General features: G+C 34.3%; 3 protein-coding genes and 1 pseudogene across 4 annotated transcripts; all 4 read right to left on the reverse strand.

Moving 5' to 3' along the window:
* Positions 1-250: 250 nt before the first annotated feature.
* Positions 251-3,463, reverse strand: LOC146934164 (tubulin beta-1 chain). The gene is made up of 3 exons (XM_085706024.1): positions 2,987-3,463; positions 1,417-1,686; positions 251-1,262 (listed from the first exon to the last, which is right to left on the reverse strand). The coding sequence occupies exons 1-3, from the start codon at positions 3,378-3,380 to the stop codon at positions 589-591; spliced, it is 1,338 nt and encodes a 445-aa protein (XP_085562150.1). The 5' UTR covers positions 3,381-3,463; the 3' UTR covers positions 251-588.
* Positions 3,464-5,548: 2,085 nt separating this feature from the next.
* Positions 5,549-12,751, reverse strand: LOC146934165 (glutamate--cysteine ligase, chloroplastic). The gene is made up of 15 exons (XM_085706023.1): positions 12,261-12,751; positions 10,756-10,906; positions 10,493-10,600; positions 10,122-10,214; positions 9,617-9,700; positions 9,435-9,503; positions 9,280-9,350; positions 9,112-9,180; positions 8,546-8,639; positions 8,298-8,387; positions 8,108-8,188; positions 7,812-7,904; positions 6,733-6,813; positions 6,589-6,658; positions 5,549-5,861 (listed from the first exon to the last, which is right to left on the reverse strand). The coding sequence occupies exons 1-15, from the start codon at positions 12,545-12,547 to the stop codon at positions 5,773-5,775; spliced, it is 1,530 nt and encodes a 509-aa protein (XP_085562149.1). The 5' UTR covers positions 12,548-12,751; the 3' UTR covers positions 5,549-5,772.
* A 2,527-nt stretch (positions 12,752-15,278) lies between these two features.
* On the reverse strand, positions 15,279-16,698 carry LOC146934166 (DNA damage-repair/toleration protein DRT102 pseudogene; annotated as a pseudogene). Its single transcript, XR_015007680.1, has 2 exons — positions 15,820-16,698; positions 15,279-15,613 (listed from the first exon to the last, which is right to left on the reverse strand). The product of XR_015007680.1 is annotated as a DNA damage-repair/toleration protein DRT102 pseudogene (transcript).
* A 3,034-nt stretch (positions 16,699-19,732) lies between these two features.
* Positions 19,733-21,720, reverse strand: LOC146934167 (Haloacid dehalogenase-like hydrolase (HAD) superfamily protein). Its single transcript, XM_085706025.1, has 2 exons — positions 21,484-21,720; positions 19,733-21,336 (listed from the first exon to the last, which is right to left on the reverse strand). The coding sequence occupies exon 2, from the start codon at positions 21,055-21,057 to the stop codon at positions 19,921-19,923; it is 1,137 nt and encodes a 378-aa protein (XP_085562151.1). The 5' UTR covers positions 21,058-21,336; positions 21,484-21,720; the 3' UTR covers positions 19,733-19,920.
* Between the last annotated feature and the right edge of the window lie 1,896 nt (positions 21,721-23,616).

Here is a 23,616-nt window from a genome sequence, read left to right on the forward strand (position 1 = left end):
ATTAAATAAGTTAATTGAAATAAATGCCACATGGATGCCACATTGACAAAGTGACACAGTCAGCATCTGACACGTATGCAAAAATGTGACAAATCATCAAGAAAGTGGGGTCAGGGACTTTTTTAAAAAACAAAAAATTTTGCAGGGATGAATTTCAAAAAAAAAATTTACCAGGGATCAAAACCCAAATTCACTATATTTGCAGGGACCAAAAGCATATTTTAGCCTAGAAAATATCTATTCCACCGACTATACAAATTGATCATATCAATTATTAACATCAATTAACAAGGATAAGATAGAAGACAAGATATGAGTAGTAAAGACAAACCAACAAACGATTCAAAATAAAAACAACACTCCCGTGAGAATTGATAGCCCCAAATCCTATGTACTTTTTACATTTGCAAGCCAACTCATAATATATATGAGTAAATTATTCATGTACACACATTCTTTCCCTTCTTTTTTCTCCATGCCATTACCAATAACACACACAAACAAACAAACTTACGATATGTGTTAATTTGCCATGACATGAATGATCCAAAAAGAACCTTAAATAATGTTGTGTCAAAGTCATTGCAACTAGGCAATTTCCTCTTCATCCTCTTCATCAAACTCACCTTCTTCCACTCCAGCAGCATCTTGATATTGCTGATATTCAGCAACCAAATCATTCATATTACTCTCAGCCTCAGTAAACTCCATCTCATCCATACCTTCAGCAGTATACCAATGCAAAAATGCCTTTCTCTTAAACATAACAGTAAACTGCTCCGAAACACGCCTAAACATTTCCTGAATAGATGTCGAATTCCCCATAAATGTCGAAGACATCGACAACCCTGTTGGCGGAATATCACAAACACTTGATTTCACATTGTTTGGAATCCATTCCACAAAGTAAGACGAGTTCTTGTTCTGAACATTTATCATCTGTTGATCAACTTCTTTTGTGCTCATTTTGCCGCGGAACATTGCCGAGGCTGTTAGATACCTACCATGTCTTGGATCAGCAGCACACATCATGTTTCTTGCATCCCACATTTGCTGTGTGAGTTCTGGAATTGTGAGAGAACTGTACTGTTGAGAACCTCTTGATGTTAAGGGAGCAAAACCAACCATGAAAAAATGTAGACGTGGGAAAGGGATGAGGTTAACTGCTAGTTTCCTAAGATCAGAGTTGAGTTGGCCAGGAAATCGAAGGCAACATGTTACTCCACTCATTGTTGTTGATATCAAATGGTTCAAATCACCAACTGCATGAAAACAACAAAATACATACGTTAATATACTAGTAACTACTCCCTCCGTTTCAAAATGAGTATCAGTGACTACATAGTTAAATATGTTTTTCGTCTTATATAATTACTATCTTTCATATGAATTGTGAAACTTGATGAAAACACTTACAACTTGGATTAGTGAGCTTGAGTGTTCTGAAACAGATATCATAGAGTGCCTCATTATCAAGAACCATGCATTCGTCTGCATTTTCAACTAGTTGATGAACAGAGAGAGTTGCATTGTAGGGTTCCACCACGGTATCAGAAACCTTTGGTGAAGGGAACACGGAGAAAGTCAACATCATTCTATCTGGATACTCTTCTCTGATCTTGGAAATGAGCAAGGTACCCATTCCTGATCCAGTTCCACCTCCAAGCGAATGACAAATTTGAAAACCTGTCAACATCAAACAATTTCCATTCACATAAAGCATAAGGTTTTGAGGAAAGTTGTGGTCATTATTTATCAACCATGACACCATACGTATGCATGTTTCCAAATTTTGTTCATGTCACCATTCTTGATATAAGTTAAGGTTAAATATTATTTTGTTAGGATTACGGTTAAATATGTTAGTGTGAAGGTTTCTTATAATAAGGTTCACAATTGATTTGTGACCAAAAAGCATCTCCAACGCAAGGATTTTTTTTTTTTTTTTGAGAGGTCTAATGCAAGAAGGAGATTAATTAAAACCAATGTTTTATGTTCTTAAGTTATTTTTAGTAGGCCACAAGTTACCAACTATGATTTAAGAACTACTCAAATAATTAAATGTTGAGCCAGGTAACATGTGGCTTCCACATGGAAGCCAAGTCATTTAAATAGGTTCACGTGGAATACCACATCAACATTATGTTTACATTTGACAATTGAGACTAATTGTACAAACGACAGGAAAAATTTGGGACTAAATATTTTTTTATTTTTAGGGAAGGACTAAATATTTATTAATTTAAGTATGGATTCAACTTAGAAGGACCACTAAACATATAACCTCGATTCTCTACCGTATGCAACGATCGTGACTATGATTTAATCTTTGGATGCAACCTCAATTGTAACCATGTTGCAACTTAGGTCTATGTGGCAGAATTTTTTTTAAAGGTTTAAAAATGTATTTGATCTATGCAAATATACCCCGTTTTGCTGCTCAATCATGTTGTTTTGGTTTGGTCCTTGCAAATTTAATTATATTGGAATTGATCTCTCTGATATGTAAAATATTACTATTTTATCCCTCCAATTTAAGTGAGATAAATAGTAAAATATATATTACAACATATCAGTATCAATTTTTACATGCGCAAATTTTACACAGACCAAAAGCAAAACAGTGTATATTCATTTTTTTAAAATGGGTAAAAGGAATTTTTTTACTAGTTAAAATGATATTAATGTTCATTTTATAATTATCATCGAGGGATTTGAACTTTGTACTTTTGAGGTTACAAAGTTAAGCTCTTACCACTAAGTTATCACCATCACCTCCAAATGTAGAGAACGATGTATTTTCCAAGAACTAGAATAAAATAAATAAATTTACAAAGACTAAAAACAATATATTTATGAGGACCAGACGACCAGATACTTATTTAAACTTTTTAAAAATACCGTCTATTCATATGCAAAACAACAGTATGTGTCTCAATCAATATACCAAGAACCGAGTGAAGTGATGAATAAAATAAGGAAGTACCTTGCAAGCAGTCACAATTCTCAGCTTCTTTACGAACAACATCAAGAACAGAATCAATAAGTTCAGCTCCTTCGGTGTAATGTCCTTTAGCCCAATTATTACCAGCTCCATTTTGTCCAAACACAAAGTTATCAGGCCTAAATATTTTTCCAAATGGACCAGAACGCAAACTGTCCATGGTACCTGGTTCAAGGTCCATTAGAACAGCTCTAGGAACATATCTTCCACCACTTGCTTCATTGTAGTACACATTCACTCTCTCAAGTTGAAGGTGTGACTTTCCTACATAACTTCCTGAAGGATCTATCCCATGTTCATCACACATAACCTCCCAAAACTTTCCTCCAATTTGATTTCCACATTGACCTGCTTGTACATGAAGGATTTCTCTCATTATGAACTTGATGATTTCAAGAAAATAAAAAAGACTATAGGAAAAAATTGTAACACTGAATTAGATCAAGTTCAAGTTGGAATGAATGGAAATGAAGGAATGAATAGGCTTTTGTAGGTACAATAAAATACAAAAAGGGATAGGATGATAATATTGATATAATCGGCATTTTCTATTTATGTAAAATGAAAAATAAAATAAAAAATTAATGAATAAGTTAATGTGGGTCTGTTGGGAGGGGGGCATGTCAAAGTCTCAATAAGATTAATGAGCTGGAAATGGAAGGTGACAAGAAATAGCAATTGCATGATTGATTGTTCTAATATCATCTCATTTCATGGCATTATTATTATTATTATTATTATTTTGATAAAATTCATTTTATATTTATTTGGAGAAAATTCATTTCATGACATTATGAATTATCAGTTGTTCCTACCACTTGATATCCCATCTGTCATATGATTCAAAATTGTCCATTTCCCTGTTTGGTCACAGTGCTTTGATTAGTAATTTGACAGCAAATTTTCACCTCATTTGCTGGACAATCATACTTATTATTTAATATTATAGCTTTGTGACATGATAGTGAGTTTTGACAATGATAAAAAAAAAAAAAAAAAAAGGAATGTATTGAATGGTTTTCCCTGCTAGAGGCTGTTGTTTAATTTGCAAATTACTAGCTTTTGGCTAATGTTTCGACATGCATGTTATGGTATATACCCGACAGAATAGAATCAATCACATGGGTGAATTTGAACCGTGTCAATTTTAGTTGGAAGTAATTACTAATTCTGAATCATTCACGTTCAATTGAGGTAAAATTATTGTGTATATATATGGTCCTTACTCAGTGAATACTAGTATAGGACAGAGAATATTATGAATTCAATTATAAATGGCATCAGATCTGGGTTTCCGCTGCAACCTGTACCCAACTATACTCATAACCACTAAAGCAGTAGTTAGGTACACGTGCGGTGTGGGAGATAGAGAAGTTATTATTGATTAATTTAAAACATATAATCTCATATTCTCATGCAGTCCAGTGTAAAGGAATCAAAGGAATCAAAACACAATGTTGCCTGGCAAAACTATTCATGCAATCAACCGGAATATTTTTATAATTTTTTTTTTGTGCTGTTTATATACCAAAGAAAAGAGCTGTATTTATAAACAAGAATATCTTTATGAATAGCAAGGCAACTAGATTGTTACATGTGAATTTGTGCATGTATTAAGTTTTCTTTTTGAAGAGGATGTATAGAGTTTTGTTACTGAGTTTTAATGCCCAATTTACATGGTAAAATTACAAGTTATTATTTTATTGGTTTGTAACGGTGCAAAAATGTGAAATAAAATGAATATACGATATAACTTCACACATGTAACATCTAATGGTGTTTTCCCTATATTTTTTGCTACAAAATGAAGGGTGGTACCATGGTAGCAAGTTCAGCTAATACGTGGTGATTGCGACAACATGCTTGCAAGTGAACTTAGCTTTCATGGGGTAAAGACAAGCTGTTGGAGAAATGGTTTTCCAAGTTATTGGACGAAGTAAATAAGGTAGTTTATCAATCAATTCTAACATAATAAAATGGGGCTTAAGATAGAACGTTTCATCAACGCCAACTATCTGCCTCCCTTTAGTTGCTTCATTCTCCAATCAGTTGCAGTTGGGTAGTTCTAGTATGAACAAAGTGATAAAAAATTGGAGGTCATGAGTTCAAACCCGAACAAAAGAATAAATATTAATCTAACAACTAAATACTAACCTTTGTCATTAAAAAAAATAGTTGCACTTTTAAGACATTCATGTTCGGTCAAGGTTGTTCCATGTTATTCCGGAGACCACGCGGTTTTAGCATATAACTGTAGAATTGCTTGTAAAAGAGCACGCACAAAAGCAGAAATATCCACTAACATTTCATATGTAGCAGAGTACCTTGTAACCAGTTGATACAAAAGTGAACTTTAATTTGGTTTAATCAAGATGTATCTTTCTAAATACAACATAACTTAAGAGAAATAATTAACAATAACTTAAATAGTATTGCTGAAAAGACTTCAAAACAATGTTATGAAAATTGAATTAGTCTCGAGTCTGGAATTAGAGAAAATGAAAGTTCGTTCAAACAACTTTGGTGAAGATGATTAAGCTGATGTTATTTTCAAACTTCCGACATGAATTAAATACTAGCTTGATCTGATAATGTTTCCAAGCAAAAAAATACATCAGATATTATTTTCTATATCTAAAAGCATCTCACAAGAGAGATAGCCAGGACTATATAGCCAGAGTTTTACACACGATTCTACCCAAAAAAGGTGGCTTATACAATTAACCTCCCACAGAAATGTGAAAGAAAAACAAGAAGCCGAATACACCTTAGTATAGCAATTCGTCAAATACATGATCTACAGATTGCTCCCACTTTCCATGATACAATTCCAAAAGCCTCTCAGCTGGAGTGACACCTGCCACCATAAAAAATATTAAACACATACCAAAGGAAACAGATAAAACTTCTGACGAAAGCTACCAATGATTGCATTAGTTAATTTGCATTCTACCACAAGTTTATGAAGGTGCAAGTATGTTAAGCTTGAAAGTCCATGGATACCAACTCTCAAATATTATAGCATAAAAGATAAAAAAAGCCAAGAAAAAAATAACTTTGATCCCTAAATCAACCACAAAATCTCAACGTTACAAGTACTGCTCATAAAATCACAAACTAAAATTGATTGAAGTGTAAAAAGTATAAAAAAACTCTTCACAATTTTGCATTGGTAAAAATTTGCATTAGATTAGAACATGAGAACAGAAGATTTCAAGATATTTCAATATGATGCACAGTGAAAAAGATATATGTACTATTAAGAGTCCGGTACCCCATTATAGAGATATATGTACTAACATAATATGGCACTTATATAAAGTGCTTTGTATAATCACTAGAAGTTAGCTTGGAACAAAGACTATATAACTCATCACTAGAACTGAAGTCAACAGAATGTTCGATGAGAGAGCAGCAGAACATTGGTCACTGCTTTGAAAACAGCCTCTAACTAAAACAAGGGCCAACTAGATATAAATTATGAATTTGCACATTTAACTGAGCCATGAAATAGGGCCATCTGAAGCATGGCACAAAAAATGGAGATGCGTCATTAAAAGAAATGTAATCTAAAAATTCATTACCTGTTCTAACCACCTCAGCTACCGCATTTAGAAATCCCGATTCCTTAAAGCCTCTTCTTTCCAAGCCATCCTGTAGATACATACCAATCCATGCTCTTAGCAACATTGATGGTAACAGCAATAACAAAAATAATTACAGCTTACCTTTGCCAGCTCTAGAACCTCTTCAGCAACATGCTTCAGCAAACCATCTCGAAATGGTGTCTTTAGACCGGTTACGGTGACCTGCCAGAGAGACTCCGGTTATCAGTATAGAAATTTAGTATGGATAATGGGTGCGTTTGTTTTAGATTTTTTTAGGAAAAAAAAAAACAATTTTGTCATTTAAGTGTTTGTTTAGGATTTTAAGAAAAATCATTTTATCAAAAAAATCTATTGACTCTAAAATGAAAAGCTATTAGGATTAGCTTTTCCCAAAACTTTTTTTTTAAAAAAAAAACAAGGAGGTCACGCATGAACTAGTTAACAATCACTTTTTATGGGTAGTTAACAAACACAAATAACTTCAGATTTTTTTTAGAATCTCTAAAAAAAACTCTAGATTCTTCTAACACAGAATCTATTTTTTTTTAAAAGCTAAAAAAAAACACCCAATGACTATTTCTGAAATTAAAATTGTCATTGTCATACAGTAAAATGTTAACTAATCCGAGTATGTACGTACGTACCTACGTGCGTGCGTGTGAGTGAGAGAAAGAGAGAGAGAGAGAGAGAGAGAGAGAGAGAGAGAGAGAGAGAGAGAGAGAATCCAAAGAAGGAACATATCTCTCCATCCAGGTTTCAAATCATATTTATCCGTCTGAAACTCAAGACCCTAACAAGTAAAAATTGAAATAGTTCCACTTCATAATTTTTTCAGCTTTGCAGCTAACTTAAGTTTTCAGACGGATTCAAAGCCATTTTGATCAAGTGTTTATCCTCAGTTATCCTTTTTCTAGTACAGAAAGCTGGTGCTTAGCCCATGCTTCAAGCCCAAATGGATTTTGCATGAAGGGGGATGTTGAAGATTTAATTGCAGAAAGCTGGTGTTTAGCCCATGCTTCAAGTAGAAATGGATTTTGCATGAAGGGGCATGTTTTTTTTTTTTTTTTTTTTTTGAACGGCATGAAGGGGCATGTTGAAGATTTAATTGAAAGAAAAGCTATTTTTGGGATTGTACCTAGCTTACTTATGCTTCTGGGTTGAATAATACAAATGAAGAAAAAATATTGCAAGGATGCTACCTTATTCCTTAGCATTTCTCTTTCTTCTAAAGTCCAATCTGCTGTCATATCCAAAACACGTTGCAAAGAAACCTCATCGTACAATATCCCTACCTGGCACAATCAGGAACATTATAGTGAGCTTATGTTATCAAATTGAAGCAGTTCATAGAAGAACATGCAAAGAAGGGTCTGAATATAAAAGTAGACTAAATATAGTTTCAAAAAAATATTATTAAAAACATTATTCCTTTCGAATATGTTATGTGACTTTCTCAAGGACAAAGTGTGACTACAAATATCATGCACAAACTCACCCAAAATGCTGGTAAAGCACATAACCTTCTCCAAGGCCCTCCATCAGCACCTCTCATCTCCAAATACCTCTTTAGCCTAACCTGGAAAGAGTAATGTTTAAGTTTTATAGTAAAATAACTACGAAAATGGTGCAAAACAATTGAAAAATCAACAGATACCAGTTAAATTGTAAAACTAATAAAAACAAACCTCGGGAAATATAGTGGTCAAATGATTCTCCCAATCATTAAGGGTCGGTAATTCACCAGGAATACAAGGAAGCTTTCCTGCCAAGAAGTCCTACAGTAAAAAAAAAAAAAAATCAATTCTCTATGCTTAAGAAAGCAAAGCTACATGAACACTGTGGTCTAGGAAAGTAAGTTTCACAATGAAGAATGACAAGGGCACATTAGATAAGATAGCCTAAGATGACACGAATATTAAGGATAGATGAGAACCCTGAAGGTCATTCCAGTACAGTCGATATATTTCTTTTTCCGATAGACAAAATACATTGGAACATCAAGAGCAAAATCAACGTACTGCTCAAACCTGCATCAGAGAGTTCGAAAACAAAATAAGTGGAAAAAGATTAACCAAATCATTGCATGAAACACCATTGATAAAACCGTTTTTAAACAAGATGTAACATAATTCATCAAATAAGATTGCACAGTAAAATAGTAATTTTGAACTATTGCAGAAAATAACACAATTTTATCTAAATTTTAACTTGATATAAATGACTTCCTAAAGAAAGAGATAACAATATAAACATATGCAAAACAATTATATTATAGCCAATTATTTATTGATTTATTTCTTATGTAGCATTTATGAATGTCAAATGTTGATATTGCCTAGCCATTGAATGTGTATATTTCCAAATACACTTTATATGAAGGATCGCTTGATCAGCAAAAGGGTGAAAAAGTCTAAGAAAACCCACGAAGCCTAAAATTAGAAGGCATAGAAATAACTGTTTTAAGACATAATGCTTCACAATTAAAAAAAAATCACTTACCCGAAGGAGTCATCAAAAACAAAAGGCAGCATGCCTGTGCGGTCCTTATCGGTATCAGTCCAAATATGGCTGTTTCAGGTTTATGAAAATGGGACAAGGCACCTTAATAAAGCAACATTAAAAAGGAAACAGCTGCATGAGAAAGAAAGAAAAAAAACTTCCATGTACCTTCTCATACTAACAAACCCATTGGGCTTTCCATCTGTGAAGGGTGAATTTGCAAAAAGAGCTGTTGCTATCTGTTGTGAAGGTAACAATGATTACATCTTACAGCATTGAAAAAATTCAGCAATAAAATGAATAAAAATATCAATGTTTCTTACAGGCTGCAAAGCTAGGCCAGCACGAAATTTCCTGATCATGTCAGCTTCAGAACTAAAGTCCAGATTTACCTGTATAAACACGAGAGCTGATTACATGATTGTGCCAGACGATATTCTTTTCATAGTGTTTAAATTAGGAATGCTTTGTCGATAATCAGCTAACCAAAAATCACACGAGTCACCTGTACAGTGCATGTCCTGAACATCATGTCAAGCCCAAGAGAACCAACTTTAGGCATGTATTTTTTCATAATCTCATATCTTCCCTGAGCCACAACAAAAAGACGGATAGTATGTAATTGAATTGAGTTAGTTAAGGTAAAAAAAGAAGCACTGTCATTGTTAAGTTACTAAGTGGAATAGTATCATCCGAATTCCACATGTCATTCCCATGGAGCTCAAATGTTACTAAGAAAAGGTTGTCAGTTGTCACAATAATCTCAAGTCACTGTGGTTAGAATAGATGTGCTGTGAAATATTACAACTATTTGAATCCATTTTTTGTTGAAAGTTAAAACAACTATTTAATCCTGATGTCAGGAAATCAAGCCAAAATCACGACCAATGGACCATAAACAGAGGGCTTTTATCCATTTTAAAAATAGGTTGTGTTATAACTGATACTGTTACCATGCAGATATGCTCAATCAGTTCAAGGACTTAAAAATGAGGAGAAAGAAAAACTACCTTTGGCATCATAGGTATGTCTTTGCGTTCCCACTTTGGCTGGAAACCAATCCCCAAAAATCCAATTCCCATTTCCTCAGCAACAGCTTTAACCTATAAATAATAATGTCAAAAGAAATAATTAACAGATCTGAAAGAAATATCTTGGTCAATTCTCAGATTACAAAAATCAAACATGATGAGCTAGAACCAAAATTTAGCCATCTATTATTTCAGAACTCAGAATATACAAAGATTAAATGACTACAACTGTGATGAAGATGCATATTTACTTGTGAATATCATTGAACAAAAAAATCCAAAATTTATTTCCCTAATTGAAAAATAACATATTATTTTATTATAATTCAAAACAAGTATGAAAGACTAACTTGATAGAGGTGCGAATTAACTTCAGCACAAGTCTGATGCAGAGTTTCAAGAGGGGCTCCACTAAGTTCAAACTGACCACCTGGCTCTAATGATATGCTCTGCTTCCCCTGTTTCACACAATGTGCGCAAAAAGTTACACTTTTGACTCTCCAACAATAGCATGGCAATCCAATGAATGCTGAATCACAAAGTATTTTATTAAATAAATCAAATTTCTCAAACTAAATGTTTGAATTTGTTGTTCGCAAAAATATCAGCTTACCTGTTTGAGTCCAATAATGTTATCACCTTCCATTACTTTATCCCAGTCAAATCTCTCAGCAATGCCATTCAGCAATTCTGATATTTGCTCATACTTCATAGGACGCAAGCTTCCAAGCTCAAAACCAAACTTTTCATGTTCAGTACCTATTCTGCAAGAGAACATGAATAAATTAACTGCCTGAAGAGAAGACAAACAAATTATGACACAATATAAGAGGTAGTTCAAATTCCATACTTCAAAGAAACTATATGAACTTACTTAAAATACTGACAAACTTAAGAAGACAAAAGACTCCTCGTGAAAAGTGAACGCAAAACCCTAGGAAGATGTTCCATCTAACCACTTTTATCCATCACTTCAAAGGAGTACATTTGTCCCATTTCATTTGTTGCTTTAGAAAATCAACAAATGGTTTCTTTTTTCAACTTTGCCATCACCATTGATAAATGCGACAAAGATGATTTCAATAACTAATAGTATTACAAGGAATGCTACAGTACAATTGATCATTTGAACCGTTTGAAGCGCTGTTTTTTAAAAAAAAAAGTCACGTTGAAATGAGACTTGCACAAATCTATAAGAATTTATGGGTATTGAACACAAATAATTGCATTCTATTGAGTTATCAATAGTCTTAGAATATTGTTAGAAGTGTTAGGAGAACATTAATGCTGTTTTGTCGTATATTTAGCTCAGCTAGGGTAATCACTCAGGCAATACGCACATGCACTATAGTGATGCATTACCTGAGCTGAGCTACATATTTGACAAAATGATATTCTGAGAATATTGATAATTCAATCAAATACAAATAATTTTTCTCACCGCAGAACCAAAAATACACTATGTTTTTATTAACTGATAGTAATGAGGAATGCTACAGTACAATTGATCATTTGAGCAGTTTGAAGCACAATTTTTTTAAAAACCATGTTGACATGAAACTCACGTGAATCTAGCTACTCAACATATATGTACCAGAAGCACACATACGCTATACCTAAGTTGCGCTACATATTCGACAAAAACAATTAATCTTGTATTGTCGTATATGTAGCTCAGCTCAGCTAGGGCAATTGATCATGTAATGCGCACATGCAGTATAGCGACGCATTACCTGACCTGAGGTGACGACAAAACAGCATTAATGTTCTCCTAATGATATTCTTCTGAGACTATTGATAATTCAATCAAAAACAATAATTTGTTTTCATAACATAATTAACACTCTATAATCACTATCTCAAGCCTAATCAAACAAATATAAAGTGACAGATACAAGAAATCAAGGAAATCATAAACAAATAATTGAAAACTGCAATCGCAATTGCAAAATCAGATACACACTTCACTCAAGAGAACAAAAAACAAAACAATATCTGCATGCAACTATAGTATTGTAGTAATAAAAAGTAAAATAATAATAATAATAAGCGTAAATCAGAGAATGAATTAGAAGAATATAAAACAAAACTAAACTAAGCAATGAAAGATGCACGCACCTCCATTTATCCTTGGTTTTACAACCAGAAGCGAGATAATCGATGAGATCCTGTTTGGTAAGAGGTTCAGTAGCAACAACAGCATCTTCAGTAGGAGGACTAGCAGCAATAATGAATCTACGACCACCACTGGAAGTAACGATTCTCTTCAAAGAACAAGAATTCTTTGAAGAGAAAGAGAAAGTGTTGGAAATGGTGGTGGTTTTCCGAATATGGAAGTTATGTGGTGTTGCGTCGTGGCGTAGAGAGGGAGAGGAGGAAGAAGCGAGTCTGAATATTGTAGCCATGATAGTATTGAAATTAGAAATTGAAAATTGAAAAAGAGAATAATAATAATAATAATAATTAGGGTTGATGAATTGCGTGAAGAAAAGAAGAAAGGGGAAATGGTATTTTTCTTCCTTTGATTCACTCCTTCATACTCTCTGAATAGACTCAGACACAGTCACCGCTTGTTCCGTTACTCAGTTCCTTTCTTTGATAATGTTCCTACCTATGCTTCTTGTAGCTATTATATATATAATATTCGCATTTCATTTCCTTTCAATTAAAAAATTAGCATTGCATTACATCACCACTTCTCTTTTTCATTCACTTTCAACTTTCACTCCATCCATCCATCCATCCTTGTAACTTTTCCCTTTACAGTAAGGAAGGACACTCTATTCTTCTTTTCTTTTCTTAGGTTACTTAAACCAATTTTACTTCTCTACTCTACCCACTAATACATCCCCTTCATCTCAAATTTTTTTTTTTGTCCTACTATGTTCTCTCATGAGTTAGTTCTTTTTTTAATCAAATAGCTAGAAATTCACCTTTTAAGATGAATTATGAGCAAATTTGAGGTTTGAATACTAACTCTTAGATGTCGTTATATTTCTATAAATCGAGTTATCATATTGAGAATAGTTTTACATGGAACATTGTCGGTTACTAAATGTAAATACATTTATAAATAAGAATTTAAATATTGATTTGTCGCGTTATATATAGAGATGTTAATTGATACATGTAAATGGAACTTTGCCGTGAGAATTGCCCTAATTGGACCACCATGGGATGCAGGAAACATATTGTAGAGATGAGGATTGAGTGGTTTGAGGACAGGGAGGGGGGATCCTCTCAAGGAACTCCATCTTGACTAGTTTGCTAAAACAAACAATTATATACTATGTATATATCAACTATCAAGTATTTTGTGTTATATTTATTTCTCTTTTCTTGTAATATGGATACAAATTTCTTGTATATGTAATGTTTGGTAAAGTCTTAATCTTTCCTTTGTTTCATTGAAATCAGTATTATTATTTTTCCTTCCACGGCTTCTTTCCTCTTATTTTCACTTCAGCCAAACAATATGTAGAAGAGAATAGAAGAAATTGAAAAGAGAGAGAGAAGATTGAAGAGGAAGGTGAGACCATGGAGGCCACGGTATCATCACACACTAGTTGATTATTTATTCTGATTCTTTTGTCTTGAGACCCATCTCCTAATCACTTTTCCTCAAACATCACACGACAGACGTATTAATTAAAAGTATTTTGATTAAAATACAAGAGAATCATTTTAACAGGATTTTTAAGAATAAATGAAGTTCTAATTATCACCACTTAGATAAAATTAAGTTGTTATTTTATTAGCGGTTGAAGGCAAAATTTGCTCATATTACTTTTGACTTTTATAGTTGGTGTCTTAGCAGAGACGGATGTATGTTGTTGTGGGCATGTGCCTACACAAAAAATTTAGAAACCGTTTTTTCTAGTAGTATAATGTACCAATGGTTGACATTTTGATCACATAACTCACATTCTCATAAATCATTTCTCTCTTAGCCCACACATATTTTTTTGGTACATTCTTATAAATCATCATAAATCATTTCTCTCTTAGCCCACACATATCATCATATATCTTAAATTTTTTTCTTGATAATATTAATAATATTATCAAGAAACGAATGCGAAATCGAATGGGAGATGATCAGTTAAATGATTGATTGGTTTTTTATATGGAAAAAATATTTTTATTGATATTGAAAATGAGAAAATCATTCAAAGTTTCCATAATATGAAAAATTGTAGCGGACAATTGTTAATGCTACAAATTTTTATATTTGGTGCTCCCACTATTCAAAAATCATGAATCCGTCACAGTGTCTTAGCCTTTTTGTTTGTGCGGGTGTAGGCTAAATTTTGTATTTTGCTTTTTTTCGGTTGTTACTTTTGTAAGACTTTCGTGTTCTACTCTGGTATGTCTTATTCTAGATAGAATGTTTTTTTTTGTGTTTGGTATATTTCATTTTGACTAGTTCAACAAAAAAATCTTTTTGCACAATTTCTTCCAAGTTTCGAAAATGGAGCTTATGGATAGTGGTTAGCATTGGTCGCTCCGTTAATTATTTTGTTATTTTTATTTTTATTTTTTAAGAGGAACTATTTTGTTATTTGTTATTTGAATAAATAAGTGAATTATAAATAGGTTAATTTGACAAAAGTTATTAGAAAGGAGAAACTTATAAGTATTATTTAGTTTGTTAGATTTTTCGTCTTATGTTAACACTTTTGTTCTCTTAAACAGCTACAATAGAAGTTTTGTTAAGCAAAAAAATAATTCACACGACTCGAAAATAAAATGAAAAGTGAATTTCTTACGAATGACTTAATTGTCTACGTTAAAAAGGGTGTTGCTAATCATTTTAACACAAAATCAGTTATAGATGAATCACTTTTTGAAGCATAAGATCTCAATTTTGTAGTTTCATTTTTTAGTGTTACTTAAATTTACAATTTATGGGCATGTGAATTATTTAAATTTAATACATTAATTTTAATTATATTTTTATTTAACTAGATTTGGTGTGTGTGTATATGTATATAAACCAAACTAAGAATGTCCTGTAAGCTTAACTCAGTTGCAAGAAACAATGCATAATATATAATATATGCAGGTTCAAACCCCAGACCAAAAAAAAAAAACCAAACTAAGAATCGTGAACCTAGAAAAGAAAAAATTATTACATTCTCACGACTATAAGTTAGGTATTATTTATTTCTAATCACATATATTACACATTTTCAATTTTGTTTTCTATGCTAAACTGTGAGAAACTTATATTTCCATAAAAATTAAAGTTATTTTTACTTTCCCCTTTTACCGATAATTTCCCATTCAACGTGTTATTTTACACATAATTTTCCACCAACTCTTCTGGTAATATAATACTCGTCATTTTCAAAATATAACATTTTTTAATCAGTACTTGTCCACTGCTTCTATTCCAGCGTCAAAACTATGGGTGTAAGTGCGTGACCCCTCGACCATTCAAAGGAGAGCAGAGCCTCCTCTCTAGCAATCTGTTGAGCGAAAGCGAAAATTACATAGTGAAGAGATTAGAGAAGCTCCATGATTTCTTGGTACTTTTACGAATTGCATAAAAATAGAGAAAACAGAAGACATAAATTAACGGACAAAACAAATACCAAGGGTATGAGCGCAACAAGCTACATCAAAAAACCAAGTTTATCGATTTTGATGGTGGTAAATGGTGGTTGTACTGTACCTTTGCTTCATAAATGACATTAACATTGTCTCACAAAACCTAGATCAACCTTCACTTTTGGCAATCTCTGAACTTAGCAGCACCAAGGCCTTTTTTTCCGTAGGAGTATTGACACTACTAAGACAAGTAAGGTTAATATTATTCTACAAAAACCCACCACACATATTGAAAACTATCACACTCACTCACTTGGCTAAGCCTCCTAATTCATTATCAGTTGCAATATTAGCAGCTTCAAGATCTCCTTTTCCGATCTCCACCATTTCAACCAGAGACTTGTCTAGAAACTTCTCCATCTCTTCTGGCCATGGTTTGTTATTGCTTGCAGGACAAGGAGACTTGAACGGAGTGTTCAACCACGCGTCTACGATCTCGATGGCTGTTTCCGCTGAAGTATAATTGCCGGAGACGGCGAGGACGTTTGAATTGTTGATAGAACGGGCGTTGACGGCATCAGCAGGAGTAAGACAAGTGACGGCAAACACGCCAGGAAATTTATTGGCGAAGATGGAGACGCCGGCACCGGTGCCACATGCTACCAGACCACGGACTTCTGGTGAGGAAGATGGTGTTGATTGAGAGACTCGACGACCAACTTCAGCGGCCGAGGAATAGTAAAAAGAAGTTCCAAGATCTTCAACTTGGATGTTGATGGAGCGGAGGTAGGAGACTAAGGTATCTTTGAGAGAGATGCTGTAATGATCGGTGCCGGAACCAGCGATGATTTTTATATGTTTGTTGGGCTCCGCCATGAATAATTGAGGGAATATAGATTGGGATACTATAGGGTGAGAGTGGTGAAGGTGAAGCAGAGTGAACAGAGTGGGTGGGTGGAGTGGAGTGTGAACTATAGTGTGGCACTTAACAAACAATTATATACAGTATTGGATAATGATTGATTCTGGTTATTGAAGTGTAATATCTTTCTTTTTGTGCTGTATCTAATGCAAAACAATATTAGGGTGGGGCTTCGGTGACTTTGGTTTCGGTGCCTTTCGGTGTCTTTGTTTCTATCTCTCTCCTAACCAATAGTTCTCTCTCATCAAAATAATTTATTTCAATCATCACTCTCTTTCTTCTAAAATACACTAAACACTAAAGTCACCAAAGTCACCCAACAGAAAGTTACCGAAGCCCCACCCACAATATTAGTACTTGCATTTGCACAGTTCACAAGTTTTTTTTTTTTTTATAAAGGGCCTACAATGTTAGCGACCAATTTAGAAAGTATGAATTGAAAGGTTAGTGGACCATACCAATAAAATATTATCAACGTGGAATCTGAACCAATTGCAGAGTGACAGTCAACAAAGTAATGCTGAATAATTGATTATTGGTATTGCTTGTCTATGAAACATCCACGATGCTTCCTAATTGATTCCCAAAGCATAATAAACAAATTTAACAACAAATTTTCTTTTTCACGATTGAAGTTTGTCCCTGATGCTTTGGTAAGATGCTACAGGTGTCTTAAAAGTGTTCTGATAATTTCCTCAAAAAAAAAAAGTGTTCTGATAATCATATGAACCCCTAAACTAAATAGTTGTTTGAGAATATAGATTGAGGTTGTCAAAAAGAAACAACCCTGCATGAACCCCCCCACCCTCTCTCACTCTCACCATTGAAATCTCGTTGAGAAACACAACACCTCCAATTTCCACCATCACTGCCAATGTCACGGTACTTCAAAATCAGACTACCATCTCTATTCAAGTTACAACATACAATTCACCATCAACCATCTATTCCTTCATGACACTAACAGGAAACACACTGAGAGAACCATCATACTAAACTTCATCTGAACCTTCCCCAGTCTTCTCAAACCTCCTCTCCTAATCAACCCCTCCACAAATCAACTCAATATGTCAATCGACATGATTGTCTGCAACTGTACAACTGAACAAGGTAATGATAGATTAGCCGCTTAAAGCGCCGCTAATATTATTTTTTTTGGTCAAAAATAGCTGCTGCTAAATAAGTATGTTGAGCATTCTTTATAAAACGATATTATCAGCTATCAGATAATCAAATGAAGCTTGGTTCACCACAACAGAAATTTAAGTATCAACGAACTACTGACATGAAGTAGTCCCTTGCCATTATGTGAATATGGATTAGATAACAAACAATTCTAAAGCCTACTACTTCAAAAATGGGGAGAGGAGAAAGAAATTACAAGGATACACTATTATCAAAATAGACTTCATATATAACACAAACAAAAAAAACAAAAGAAATCTCATCCTCTCATTATATTGCAGTGATTCTAAACATGCACCTGAAAACGCCTTAATTTGTAATTTTGTATTCTACATTCAAACCTGGGCAACAATTGGTTGTGCGTTTTAATGCTGCAAACATTTGAAGTGGATCACTGGAACATTAATTAGCCCTTCCAAATAAATTTATTTGTAATCATTCGTTTATTAAGTTTCCATGGCTGAATCATCTGACTATGACTCCTCCGCTAGCATCATGGGCAGCTTTCTTTCATACCAAGACTCCCCAACCGTAGCCTAATTGTGCCTCTCCTCATTTCACCGCCCATCCTACTCTCCACGTTCAAAGACTGCTTGCCCAACATCACTGCTTACATTCAAAAAACTCGTCAAGTTCTCAATAAAAAAAACAACAGGCGACGTGTTCATCGTTGCCATCTTTGTCTCCCCATTCAGAAACCTTCACAAGATGACTACTATTACTATAGGTCTCTAACTATAGCCAGACTCATGCTATGGCTTGACAGGAGCCAAGTCCTTACTGATCCCCATCATTGCAAAGCACCGCCATTCTGGTGTACATGTTGCTCTCAACACACAGTAACATCATCTAGGACCAGCAAGCAGATCCCATTACAAGCAACTAGCAATTCCTCCATTGTTTGCCATAAAACCCATTGCTCCACCACTGCCTCCTCCTCTGACGTCCTTCCTCTCCTTCAACCTCTTGATCCAATCATCTTAGCCCAATGGCAACCTCATCCTCCTACCCACCCCCTCCCAACACAACATAGCTCTCAGAACTCTCATGCTCCTTTAGCAATGACAACCTCATCCTCCTCGCAGCCACCTCCAACCACAACCTCCACCTATCCCTTTGAACTTCAACTCCCTCCCTCTGCCAGAGTATGTGCAGCTATGAAGCACGGACACTCCTCGGATTAGGCGTGTCCCGGTGTCGGACACGTGTCGTGTCCGACACCGACACGACACCGACACTTCTAATTACACTGAATTTTGTGATTTTTTAAAATTATTAGCTGTGTCGGCGTGTCGGTGTCCGTGTCGTGTCCGGTGTCCGTGTCCGTATCCATGCTTCATAGATGTGCAGCAAACATCCACGCCGCAACAAACACCCAGGGAGAAGAAAAATGCAAGTCTGTGCTGCTAAAATTATAGACAGAGGGGACTAAGATGACAAAGAAACAATGGTCCATCCATGGACCGCTAGAAACGTCACATTTCAAACAAATGATCTCTCAATTCTCACAATTCCCATCACATCAATCTCCTTTATCCCCTAATTCCAATTAATAGTTGGGCTTGTTTCAAAAATTAATAGTTGGGCTTGGTAATTAGTATGCTTCAATCCCCCACAAATATAGCAGTAAACATTCTATATTTTAAAAACCAAGGGGATAACAGAGGAAAAATAATTTCAAATAGAGTCGCTTTTGATGTGCGAGTTATCAGTTTTTAGATACAACACCTTATTTATCGGTTTTGCTATATTCCAAGAGCTAATGGGATATATTGCCACAGCATAAACTTTTTGGATCGCATGTACAGATGACACCTTAACTTCATTGAGGTATCTTGTATTTTACCATACGGATGGAATCACAAGCAAATCAAAACTGAAAAATCCATGCATGTGTAAATAAAATAATATGGATGGAAACACAAGCAAATCAAATCTGAAAATTCCATGCATGTATAAACAAAATATACAATAGCAGTAACATCATTGTTCATGCAAACCACTTTGGACAACTTTTTTCATTATTCTATTTAGTGTTACCATATACACATGTAACTAATCTGTAACTAATATCATCAAGAATCAGATGAAGTTCAATCGACTGTACATTTATAGGATTTACCAGAAACTTTCGTCAACAGATGATGTATCAGAATCATCTTTTTCCAACTCCATCTCTAACTCAGGCTCTGGAGACCCAAATTCAGATGTTTCAACGGCTGCCAAATTCTTCAAATCAACCACTGAAAGCTCGTCCAGACGCCTCACAACCAAGTCTGCAGCCCCAAGCTCATACACAGGATGCTTGCTAGCAACAGCAACACACTTCATCCGTGCATCATGTGCAGCCTCCACTGTCAGATTTGAGTTTCCAAACACAATGCACCTCTCAGGTATGAAGTTCAAAAGCTGGGCTGCATACTCAAACATTTCTGGATCAGGCTTTCCCCTGTGAACATCCTCTGCTGCAACAATAACACTGAAATTTTCTACAATACCAACTTCCCCCATAGCAGACTCGATAACCTTTCTAGGCCGTGTGGAAACCAAAGCCATCGGTATCTTATAATGCATCAAAACACCGACAAACTCTTTAGACCCAGGCATGAGACTATATATCCCGCCTTGTAAAGCTTGGTAGATTTCTTCCTTTCTGTTAGCCATTCTTCTCATCTCAGTCCGGTCCCTGGACCAACACAGCACTTCAGAAATTGCCTGTTCGTTTTTCATACCTTCAATTCTCTTGATTACAAAACCAGGAGGAGAGGGTTTTCCTTCTTCTTGAGCGAGGACAAGCCAAGCTTGCTTCTCTAAATCAGGGTTTTCTTCAATAAGAACCCCCTCCCACTCAAATATAGCACCCAACCAACCACATCCCATCCTCTCTTGTCGAAGCAAAGGATTTCTAAGCGAAGGCTTATCCGCTCTATTTTCCGGTGGCCATAAACCAGGTTTTCGATCAAAGCCACCATCAATCTTACTATTACCTTTCTTTGGCAACTTATCTTCCCTATAAGCATATGCTTCTCTTGTAAGCTCGACAGCAAGAGCCTTAATCGACGAACACGACAAGAACCCATCTTGTTTCGATTTAGTCAAAGGCAGTGAAACAACAACCCTTCCACCAAGAAACTCAGCTGGTGTAATCCTACAAATGTTCAAAGATTTCCTCTTCACAGATACATCCCTAATCAAATTTCCACCACAAACAGGACGGTGGCCTAGAAGTGAAGTTGCAGCAATTGAATCAACCATTTTATCAACAAATTTGCGCCAACTAACCCTAACGAAATTGAATCAAACTTTTAATGACAAAGACCCTTCAAGCTTCAAGAGTCGCAATAAATTCCGCAAAAGGAGAGCCCAATTTCACAATAAAGTAACCAATTAAAGAAAGATTCAATAATATGGAACTTGAACCGTGATTCCTGAGCAGAAACTAGATTCTTGAAAACGACACCATCTTGAAAGCAAAGCGACAAAGACAGGCAAAGTTTAACCACAAATTCGCAACTTTATCGTCAAGAAAATCCCCTTCAAGAAAAAACAAGCAAACCCATCACTCAAATAACCAAAAGAAAACGAACACAACAGTTCAAAGTGTAAATAGAAAAAAAAAATTGAAAAAACAATTGAAAAATTGAAAGAAATTATTGGAAAGTGAAGAAAGAAAAAACTAACCTGAAAGTGAAAGCAAGAGGATCAGAAAATTGAAGAAGAAAGAAAAAGAGATGGTGAATCTCTATTTTCTCTTCTTTATTGGAGAAGCTTTTTCGATACGTTATTTTGTTTGATTTTGATTCTGATTTTTTTGGAGGAAAATAAAAGTGTGGTTTAAAAATGAAGATGGAAAAAATGGGTAAAGTAGACGGAGAGAACAAACACACGGCAAGTCGGCAACGCTTAACTCTCCACGCTGGCAATGTCTAGTACAATCATTTATTTTTTATATAAAAAAAATTGGATTGAATTATATATTTAAGTTATTTAAATGTAATAAATTGGTTTAAAGTTTTTTTTTCCTGTATCACTTAAATTTTTAAGTTAATTAATTGTAATAGGTTTGTTTTAAGTTTTTTTCGTACTAATTAGGTCATTTAAGTCATTTAATTGTAACAATTTGAGGATTGTAGATTTTAAAAATGTAAGTTATTTGAAGCCTAAAAGTTAAAATTAAATAACTTAAAAGAACCTAAATGTTGTGAAAAATACTTAAAGAACTAACATGTTACAATTAAATAACTTAAAGGACGTAAGTGGTACGAAAAAACTTAAAATATCATAATGTTTTTTTTAGGGAAAAGGATCATGATGTTGTAATTAGATAACTTAAAAGACTTCATGTGTAATTTAGGTTAGTAAGACTTAATTCTACGTGAAAAATCAATATTCTTAGATTAAACAACTTCGTTTAAATTTAAATTTGAAAACTAAAAGTTGTGTGAATAAATGTTATGTGGTGCTTATCATTCATATCTAACGTTTACATTTTAGCTTCGCTTGAAAACTAAAAGTTGTGTGAATAAATGTTATGTGGTGCTTATCATTCATATCTAACATTTACATTTTAGCTTCGCACTTTGGAGCTATTGTGGTGGGAAATGCACTTGTAGTTCTCCAATCATGATCGCTATGTGTCCAAATTTTTAATATTTATTATTAAAAAAAACACTATGAAAGAAAGAGGAAGGCGTTGAAAAATCAGGAAGAAAGGGAACGCAACCTCTCTTTAAACTCATTTCGTCGTCTTTGTTGTGCCACTAGCCAAACATTGTCATCCACCCTTTTCATTCACAAGTCGACCACCGTTCGCTTTCCCCCTCGTTCTCTCCGACCTTCCCGCTCCATGTTCACCCTCTCTCACTGAAAAACCTCTCCGACCAACCTCCCTTATGTGACCAAACTCATTGTCACCTCCCTCGTTCAGATCAGAATCATCCCCTATCATTTGGTCTCTCTCTTGTCGGAAACCTCTTCGATTATCTCACCTCCCTTGTTCTCTATGTCTTCCCTTTCTCTTTCTTTCACCATTTCTCCCTCTCCTCTAAAAAAATATCTTTTTTTTTAAAACAAAGTTGGACTCGTGGCAATGTGTGATTGGAAATGGCTGACGCATTTCCCGGCTCGATGACACTGAAGTTCAATCCAACATTTTGATGATGGGAATCTCTATTTATAACTCCACATTTTGAAAATTTTGATTTTCAGTGGAGAAATTTTCTAAGCTTGAGGATTTGAAATATTGGTGGATGTTTGATCAAAACATGAAATTGTTAAGTGAACATAGATTTTACAATGCAAAAGAAAATGAGGTTGAATCAAATTGTTTGATTTTGATCAAACAACTATCAATAATTTAAATGTGTGACAATGGGTACAAAAATTTGATATGATTTATTTCATAAAAAATGACATGATTATATAAATTTTAATCAATAAAATAGTAAGCTGAAAAAAGTTTTTTTAGAGAGTATATTCGTGTTTTTTGACAAAAGAGAGCATGTTCGTGTTGTTTTTAGATTTTTGAAATTGTTGTATTTTGGATTTTCAAAATCAATTTAAAAAAAAAAACAGTCACTAAAGTTATTGTTGGTTTAAGTCACGATCAAGCCGCTATTTTTAAGACAATTAACACGCCTATTAGATCGAATATCAGAATATTTCAGATTAAGTACCATAATATTTTAATTTAGGTATCAAAATATTTTAGTACGAGTACCGTAATATTTCTAATTGGGTACCAAAATAGTTCAGAATGAAATTTGAAAATTAAAAAGGCACTTTTAATGTTAGAATTAATTAATTAATTTAACA

Source organism: Medicago sativa, chromosome 4, assembly GCF_051527215.1.
Source record: "Medicago sativa cultivar Bolivia chromosome 4, Bolivia_mono, whole genome shotgun sequence".
In the NCBI taxonomy this organism is placed as follows: domain Eukaryota; kingdom Viridiplantae; phylum Streptophyta; class Magnoliopsida; order Fabales; family Fabaceae; genus Medicago; species Medicago sativa.

Excerpts from the sequence above, each read along its gene's own strand:
- LOC146934164 (XM_085706024.1), bottom strand. The coding sequence starts at position 3,380 with ATGAGAGAAATCCTTCATGTACAAGCAGGTCAATGTGGAAATCAAATT. Across the intron at positions 1,687-2,986 it reads GAATTGTGACTGCTTGCAAG|GTTTTCAAATTTGTCATTCG; the intron begins GTACTTCCTTAT and ends TGATGTTGACAG. Across the intron at positions 1,263-1,416 it reads CAAGCTCACTAATCCAAGTT|TTGGTGATTTGAACCATTTG; the intron begins GTAAGTGTTTTC and ends GTTTTCATGCAG.
- LOC146934165 (XM_085706023.1), bottom strand. The coding sequence starts at position 12,547 with ATGGCTACAATATTCAGACTCGCTTCTTCCTCCTCTCCCTCTCTACGC. Across the intron at positions 8,388-8,545 it reads GTACTGGAATGACCTTCAGG|GACTTCTTGGCAGGAAAGCT; the intron begins GTTCTCATCTAT and ends TTTTTACTGTAG. Across the intron at positions 8,189-8,297 it reads TGACCACTATATTTCCCGAG|GTTAGGCTAAAGAGGTATTT; the intron begins GTTTGTTTTTAT and ends TACTCTTTCCAG.
- LOC146934167 (XM_085706025.1), bottom strand. The coding sequence starts at position 21,057 with ATGGTTGATTCAATTGCTGCAACTTCACTTCTAGGCCACCGTCCTGTT.